Raw genomic sequence first — 8,787 nt, forward strand, 5'->3', positions numbered from 1 at the left:
GCGTACATATAAAGATAAATTGATGTACAAAACAATTAGAACCTATTAGGGAAGTCCAACACCAAGAATTAGTATGAAATAAAATCGTGGCTAGCAGGCTGTGAACGCGGTCTCTTTCTCTATACCACTGTCACTTTTCATAGGTTTCACAGTGTGAATGTTCGCTACTTGCACTAACACAGTTAATATCTATGTGATGACTTATTTAGCTTTTGTAAGCCAATACTTTCAAGATCAATCAATACATATGGTTGGTTATTACTTATATGTTATATATGTTGCCCCCTTCTTTATGTTGTTACTGGACATATCATGTGCTATTTTACATCATACAACATTTGAGTAATGTGAATCATGAATAAGTGGGGTAATTTATTGTGGAGCCCCATCATTTTTGCTTATGAAGGCCCCTGAATTTTCTTCCATAGTTTTCCACCTGTAACTATTGCTACTATATGTAGCTAGAGGGCGCATCTTTCGGCTGTCTAGTGGACACAAAGGTAGTGCTGTATGAGCTAACACCAAGTTGATACAATTGTCTTGCTTAATGTATCCACTGAATGGGTCGCCTTTTTTATGATAAAAAAAACGCTGAAATTCTTAAATTCCAAGGAAGATGTTTAAATGGGTCTATTAAGGAGCATTTTTACCTGGTAGCCAAACACATAATATCGTTTTATCTATTTTATTTGTTAATGTAGTTCATCAGTTCCAGCGTTACTATTTCTTGGAGCACTGTCTCTTTAAGAAACTTGTGTTTGGGCACTCCCACTTAATATCGACTGATACATGACGTCGCCTTCGTTTTGTGGTGCACTGAAGTGACCTCCAAGAAATGGAATCTACTTGTGATTTCGGTTTCGAATTCAGATTTAGGTGTAACTTATGTTTTTATTGTTGACTGGATGATTACAAATGACTTTTGGAAGCAGTGCGGGAAAGGACGTCAACAGGTGGTATGAGCTGGAAATGCAACAGTTTTCTATCTTTCAGGGTCCAGCTCTGATTCACCAGTCTATCGTAACCAGGTTATCTGTTGGCATGCGCATGGAGTGGACTCTTTGAATACCATCTGCTGAACTCCTGCCAATGCCCCGCATGAGTTGTATCAATTCATATCAAAGGTCTCCTGGCCAAAGTTGAAACTAACTGACCTTAGTAGGACAATGTCTGTGTTTCTGTAATAATTGACCCAGTGAGTTCGAGTAGGAGGAAATACATTTCACCACAGATGTTCAGTTAGATCAATCTGGGTTACGCTGCAAAATTATGGGGACTCACAGAAATGGTCACAGAAAGGAAAGGTTTATTCTATCTGTGGACATTGGAACAACTTCAATCAGGTGCCATGTCTATGACAAAGAAGCGAAGGTTAGAGGAACATGCACCACTAAGGTAAATAACTTAAGCTAACGTTATTAAAATTTTGCGTCAATAAGGTGTCATTACATTGTAAAAACCGTGATTTGTTAGGGTCGGTAAATATGTTTTTTTTGATCGTACAGATATTCTTCATGCCCATAAACAGGTGTTTGTGTTCCTGACAGGTGTCTCTGTTGTATCCTGAGCCAGGACGAGTGGAGATTGACCCAGAGGAGCTATGGCAGAGCTTTGTCACAGTGGTGAAAAGCGCAGTACAGGGTTTGTGTTTTCTCGGTTTCAAATGACTTTGTTACTTTGTTTAGTGAGGGGCATTGTTGCAGGAGTCTAAGGATTTCTCCTTTCCCTTTTCAGATTCAGGCTTTCAGATGTGGCAAATGGAGGCAATAGGAATCTCAACACAGAGGGCTACCTTCACCACATGGGACAGGTGAGCTGTGTCTGAGGAAGGAGCTGTTTAAAGGGTGCTAACTCACCTTGGAGAGCATGGTGAAAGCGATGGCATGGTCATGTTGTAAACACTTTTGTTGACTAAAGAAGGTGTGCTTAGGAAATGTGCATCCTCAATATATTCCAGTGCTCTATGCATTTGATGAAACTTTCACACAATGTGCTTATGACCACATATCAACATAATATCAACAGGAAAACCGGACGTGCGTTTCACAACTTCATCAGTTGGCAAGACTTGAGAGCGGCTGAACTAGTTAAATCATGGAACCAATCTTGCACAATGAAGGTGAGACTGGATCTCTCATAACTCTTGATTCTTTAATCTAGTACTTGAAAACCTGCAGCTCAGTGAAACTATTTATTGCGGAAGGCATGAGTATGTGTCGTAATTGGAGGTTTATGTAGGCCTAATTGCAAGTGAATATCTTGATCACCGAGAAGATAACTACGTCTTTCTGTCTGTGCTGACAGTTTGTCCATGGGGTGATGAAAGTGTTGCACCTCCTCACCAGACAGAATAGATTCCTGGCAGCCAGCCTCGTGGTGTTCTCCACCCAACACGTCTCTCTGCGTTTGGCTTGGATGTTGTGCAATTGCCCAGAGGTAAGGGAGCTAGCAGGCATGACCTGCTGCTCTGGATAGACAGGAGAGGGCATGGAAGTCAAGAGATAAATACAACTTTGTCTAAATGTGTTCAGAAAGAGCCTTTTGGAAGTCTTGTTTCTTCATTCATCCCTTCCCATATTTAAAACAACCTCATTAAACTGGATTTATTAACATATAGCAAAATAGATTCATGATCTCTGACTGATCTCTATTGTCTCATACGTTTTCCATATGTACCACAGTTGAGTAAAGCTGTGGATGGAAATAATTGCTGCTTTGGAACCATCGACACTTGGCTGCTCTACAAATTGACAAAAGGCAAGGGACAACCAAAGCTCTCCTTCTGATCTCCCCTTCCTCTATGTATTCTCTGTACAATATACTACTCCTCACAGGGGCACTGGCAACAATTTCCATTAGGAAAGGTCACTGTGTGTGTGCATGGTGGTTGGGAGGATATAATTAATCAGAAGCTGCAGAATCTCTCTCTGTTGTCAATTTGCATAACTTCTGCATAAAACACAACAGGTTCTTAAGCCCACTCTTCAGAGAATTAGTCCGGTAGCCTTATCACCAGTAATTATGCTTTGCAGAAAATCCATTTTGATCTGTAATACCATTTTGTCTAGTGAGCTTAAGTAATACACAGACTTTAAACAGGATTTTTAGGAATGTTCTGCTTTCCATTACAGGGTCAGTTCATGCAACTGATTACTCGAATGCAAGCACAACTGGAATTTTTGATTCATACCAGGTAAGTCCCCTTTGATGCCGTTTATCGTACCAGTGCAAAGATAGTGTGTAAAATGTTCAGAAAAATGAATGCTTGTGCTCAGTAAATACAATGTGGTGCAATGCAGTGCAATCATAGCTAACAGGGTCTTTGATGTTATATTATAATGTGTTAGTAATATTGCTAAACCATGTCAGTTGCCTTACTGTACAGGATTGTATATGATTTCAAAAAAAATTTAAATTGTAAAGTGCACATAATAGTATTGAGCAAGCATTATCTCAGTGTGTGTGTGTGTGTGTGTGTGTGTGTGTGTGTGTGTGTGTGTGTGTGTGTGTGTGTGTGTGTGTGTGTGTGTGTGTGTGTGTGTGTGTGTGTGCACCTTTCAGATGTGTTGGAGCAGTCTTCTGTGCTCACTCCTCTCTCTGCCTCTCTCCATCCTCCCCAAAGTGCAGAATACTAGGTGAGAATCACCAAACTGCACAGGTGCTACACTGCACTTCTCTTCATGTCTGCCCCTGTTTGAGGCTAACCTTGCTTCCCTTACCTACCATACCATAACTTCATTTCCCTTCCAGCCACAACTTTGGTTCTTCTGACCCCTCCATCTTTGGGGTTGCCATACCAATCATGTCAGTTGTAAGTTCACGAGAATGTTCTAGTTCTGTTGTTTGGCTTAATGTTTCCTCTTCCTGTCTGTGCGGCACGCTCTGAGTATGTGTGACTGCCACAACCATGAGGACTTGTGCACTCTCTGTCCAACAGATGGCAGATCAGCAGGCGGCCATGTTTGGTGAATGCTGCTTTGACGTAGGTGACGTGAAAATCACCATGGGAACAGGGACTTTCATGGACATCAACACTGGGGCCAAACCACACACCTCCATCGCTGGTAAGACATAACTAGACTGAATGAAAAATAATGTTGAGGAAATCTGAAACTTGATTACCGAAATACCTCTCACAGGCGCGCTGTCCTCCATCATCTACGACAAGGGTTTTCAACAGGGGGTCCGTAGCCCGTTTTGATATTTCAACACATTTCCAGATTACACTGGCAAGTGCTACAGGCGGTATATCTCTGCAGGGGGAGGGGGCGTGGCGGTGCCTAGCAATACACCCTGATAATTTCACATATTTAAGTGTTATAGGAAAAATATCTGTGCAGGGGGAGGGGGTGTAGTGGTGGCTAGCAATGTACTCTGATAACTTCACACAGGTAATTAACCTTTATAGGCAGAATATCTGTGCAGGGGGCGTGGCGGTGGCGGTTACAAACACGCACACACTTGCAGACAACTCAGTGGGCCACAAATTACTTTCGATTATGTGGCATGTTCCAGATCTCGGCATAAATTATAAACATCATTAACATTCACAACTCTTCTGAATCCACAATAAAGAATTGGTCTATGTTAATTTGCTCCTTTATCTCTAGATACCCTCAGATTAAGTACATAAACTATTGGCCTAAAATTTTGCCTTTGAACAGAATAGCCTGTGACCAACGATTTTACTCTGTCGTCGTCGTTGTTGACGTCCTTGACTTTTCATCGCTAATTAACTTATCTTAACTCATCTCCTCCGTAACAACTCCAAAATATGTTTCTGCTTATTGCTAATCATTGCGACAGTAATGCGTGAGTGGAAAGTAGAAGAAGGTGCTGCAACATCTCCATCTTCTAACTCGTCGCATTATTGCCAAAATACTCCCAAGTTCGTTTACGTTTTTCTTCATCCGTTACAGTACCAACTTCAGCACACACACCTGAACCTCATATAGCAAGATCTCCATGCATGCCTGTGATGACTAAAAACTAGCAAACCCATTTTTTTAACATTTGTTTTCTTCCCCAAAGCAAAAATATGTATTAAACCGGTTAAATATATATTTAATACATAATAATGAGTAAGAGCTTTATTTATTTTCCCTGCCTGGAGCTAGGGGGTGCTGCAGCGCCCTCAGCACCCCCCTTCCCGCGCCATTCACCTCTCAACTCAGTAGTGTGGGAGCTGTTTCTCAAACTCAACAACTACATTTTGAAATCCTCCTCTTAACCCATTATATGTGCCCATACTATGTGTGTTTTTTATGTGCAGCCAGAGTGCATCATCACCTGGTAAAAATTGTTGAAATTGTGAACAATTAATATTCTGCTGTTGCTGTGTTTTATGTAAAAACACTTTTGTCCATTTCGACCCCCCGTAAAGTGTCACTTGCTCAGGTTGTGGTTAAGAAGAGCCCCAAAACCTTATTTTACTTTGACTCACATTTTTGTAGCTTTTGTAGTTTTAACGCTAAGATTTGTATACATTTTTTGATAAGAAATAGTATAGATAAAATATTCATGTCCTAATGGAGGCAACGTGTGCATGAGGTTGGAGGGACTTCGGAAGAAACACAGAGGGAAGGGAATGTATTTGATTGGTTGAGTTTTTAGTGATGACTTACTTGACTTGCCAAAATCACCGATTGTATCTTTAAATACTTGATCATTTTGAGCTATTGTTTCTATCTACCCAACTCTTCTCTTGAACAGGCCTCTATCCTCTGGTTGGCTGGAAGATCGGACACAATGTAGTATATCTGGCAGAGGGCAACGCTGCAGACACAGGCACCGCCATCAAATGGGCACAAGAGCTGGGTAAGACCAGACTGGACACACTGCCTCAGAGGAAACAGGATTTTTACCCACACTCAGTCTGGATATTGATGGCGCTGTCGCTGTGTACCCTACTAATGTTTATTTAAGCATGGTCCACAGGTCTAAATAGGTCTCTCTTTCTTAACCAGAGTTGTTCACTGATGTGTGTGAGACAGAGGAAATGGCCAATAGCGTAAAGGATTCTGATGGAGTGTGTTTTGTCCCCTCCTTCAGTGGTTTGCAGGTATGCTATTGGTTTTACAGTGTTTTGACTCTGTTGAGTTGCCACGGTATCACTGATAATTTTGTCTTTTCTTTCTTTTGCCTCTACTGATGACTTCTGTGTACCAGCTTTTGTTTTGTAAGTCACGTGTTTCAGTTGTGTATGTTCTATATGATTTGTCTCTTTATGTCGTCTTAATGAAACCATAACATCAACAAATGAAGGCGTCATATTGGTGTATTTATAGTGTGTGTGTATGTTTGTCTATGTTTGTGTGTTTGTACACAAGGCTCCTCTTAATGACCCAAGGGCTTGTGCATCCTTTATGGGTCTCAAGCCTTCCACCACTAAACACCACCTGGTGAGAGCCATTTTAGAATCCGTGGCATTCAGGTGAGTGTGAAGTTTCCTGCACTGGTGACTCTGACATAGATGTTTGGTCCACACTCACTCTCATTTCATAGTAGAATGTATTTGCAATTGACACATCCCAGCATACACCAATGTATTTCTACCTTCATAGGAACAAGCAGCTCTATGATATTATGCGAAGAGAAACACACATTCCTATTTCCAAAATAAGGTATGTTCCTCTGAGTTAGGGGAGTGTCCTCTATTTTACTATGTTAACCTTGTAGTCAGTCACCTGTGTTGCATGCGTGTTTGTGAGTTATCCAAGTTTCTTGTTTATGTGGGAACAGGGCGGATGGTGGGGTCTGTACCAATGACTTTGTCATGCAACTGACCGCTGACCTTCTGGGACTCAAGATCGCAAGACCCAGTCATTTCGACATGTCTGCTTTGGGTGCAGCTTTTATGGCAGGACTGGGAGTAGGTATGGGAATAAGTATGAGGCATCCATGTCCTGGGCACCATGGCCACCTTTTTCATGTATATGCTACTAATGACAGTATGCACTGTAAAACCAATGCTTTATACACCCATGCTGTTGTTATCACTTAATCTCATTCAGACGTATTGAATAATTGATGTCTGGTGTGCTACTGACCCAGTGTGATATGAAATTAGTCTCCTACTTTACCACTGTTAGAATGCTATTCTGACTTGACTCCGCAGGCTTCTGGAACAGTCAGGAGGAGCTAAAGATGCTGCTCTCTACAGACCGTCTCTTCCTGCCCCAGAATGCCCTACAGGGAGTTGCCAGGCACTACAAGCCCATCCTCCAGAGCTGGGAGAGGGCACTGCAGCGCTCTATGCACTGGTACAGCAAGTTCTGATCATGTCATGGATTCAGAGTAGTACTGACTTCATTTCCCCAGAGCCTCAGAGTTCGGAACCTTTTGCCTTTGTGCATCTCTTATAAACTGGGTCATGAAGGGACCTGTCCACTTCTCCTGTGGGCCACCAATTTCCCTACACCATTAAGGTATAACCCTCATGTAGTACACCTGGTCATAATCCTGTGTACCAGATTCTCCTGAGATCTGTAGTTAGCTGAATCTGCTGCATCATAATAATGACTGTCAACATTAGTGCAATGGCTTTGCCATAGAGGAGACTGTCTTTTATTTTAACCCCATGTGACCCCTTCAGATAACGTCACCTCCAGTGCCTAACACAGGTCACTTATTCTCCCATACAGTCCCATACCTGTTACACTCTCCAACCTACTGCAATTTGCCACATTTTATCTTTAGGATGAATAATGGAATTTAACAGCCATACTAATGACATGATGGCCAATTGAGGCATCTTGATTTTATTTAGCACATTTTTGTAACAAAAGTGCCTTTGTAATTTGTTGGGTATGTGATCAGGTTCTATTGTCAGTATTGTTTACATGAGTGCATCTTAAGTATAAGTGCAGATAGTTTTGGCAACTTTACAATTTTAAAATCGCATTCCACAGTTTTGCCACAAACCGATGCACTGACTGTAGAGTTTTTGTTAAGCCTAAACAACTCTTATTTCTGTCATCGGCTCATGGAAAATCTGGAATATATCATCACAGTATAAAGTAAATAAGATGTCACCACATTCATGCCTTATGTATCACCTCTCATGACAAAGTAATGGGGCTGTGGGGCAGTGTGCTTGCTAGCAAAGGTGGGTTTTCCATTACACTATTCTGTTCTATTAAGAGTTTGGATGTCACAGCTCAGTGTGGTGAGTCTCAGTGCTGTTATGTGGTTAAATGGTGTAAAAAGCAGTTCAGTCACAGTGGATGCATGAGAGAGTAAATCATAGCTAATGTATTTTACATACATACATACATTGCCTTGTAACAAGAACTTAGATGTTTAGGCCAAGTGACCTGTCAAACAGTTCTTGGTAAACTAGAAGATAAAACATGAATACTAACTTTTAAGTGGTTTAAATTTCGCCACATTATTGCCTTGTAATGATGATGCACTGTGTTGCCAGAGAACAAAAAACAATAGGGACTTTGCTAAAGTAAGTCATGTTGACAGAAATATATTGTGCCACCAGAGGCCTTTTGGTTGCATTAAAGGTACAGTCCGTGATTCTACTCCCATTCACTATTTGTCAAATTCAAAGAATTGCTACTCACAGTCCTCTAGCTGGTTATTCAGTGTTTGCGGTTTAAAAAAAACCTCTTACACAGTCCTAGTTCTGTAAATGGAAAACAAACATAGTGGCTCGGATTGAGCTATAAACAGTTCCAGCCAATCAACACAATGATGCTGGAGCACTGTAATGTGATTTGCTATTGAGCGCAAATATCAACAAACTTTCAGAAACCGCATCACGGAAGGCATCTTTAA

At 41.3% G+C, this 8,787-nt stretch overlaps 1 protein-coding gene across 1 annotated transcript; it reads left to right on the plus strand.

The window, feature by feature from the left end:
- Positions 1 to 1,088: 1,088 nt before the first annotated feature.
- Positions 1,089 to 8,787, plus strand: gk5 (glycerol kinase 5). Its single transcript, XM_080836538.1, has 16 exons — positions 1,089 to 1,395; positions 1,548 to 1,641; positions 1,735 to 1,810; positions 2,026 to 2,119; positions 2,305 to 2,436; positions 2,682 to 2,757; positions 3,132 to 3,193; positions 3,562 to 3,635; positions 3,751 to 3,811; positions 3,938 to 4,064; positions 5,713 to 5,817; positions 5,967 to 6,061; positions 6,330 to 6,433; positions 6,564 to 6,623; positions 6,742 to 6,875; positions 7,118 to 8,787. Exons 1-16 carry the CDS (start codon positions 1,270 to 1,272, stop codon positions 7,276 to 7,278), a joined length of 1,581 nt encoding a protein of 526 aa, XP_080692664.1. The 5' UTR covers positions 1,089 to 1,269; the 3' UTR covers positions 7,279 to 8,787.

The sequence above is a fragment of the Sprattus sprattus genome, assembly GCF_963457725.1.
Source record: "Sprattus sprattus genome assembly, chromosome: 4".
Classification (NCBI taxonomy): Eukaryota; Metazoa; Chordata; class Actinopteri; order Clupeiformes; family Clupeidae; genus Sprattus; species Sprattus sprattus.

What these genes read in the sequence shown, in the direction of transcription:
- gk5 (XM_080836538.1), top strand. Translation starts at nt 1,270, where the DNA reads ATGGGGACTCACAGAAATGGTCACAGAAAGGAAAGGTTTATTCTATCT. An exon ending in ACCAATCTTGCACAATGAAG is followed by an intron (nt 2,120 to 2,304) that starts GTGAGACTGGAT and finishes CTGTGCTGACAG; the next exon opens with TTTGTCCATGGGGTGATGAA. An exon ending in CCCAAAGTGCAGAATACTAG is followed by an intron (nt 3,636 to 3,750) that starts GTGAGAATCACC and finishes TTTCCCTTCCAG; the next exon opens with CCACAACTTTGGTTCTTCTG.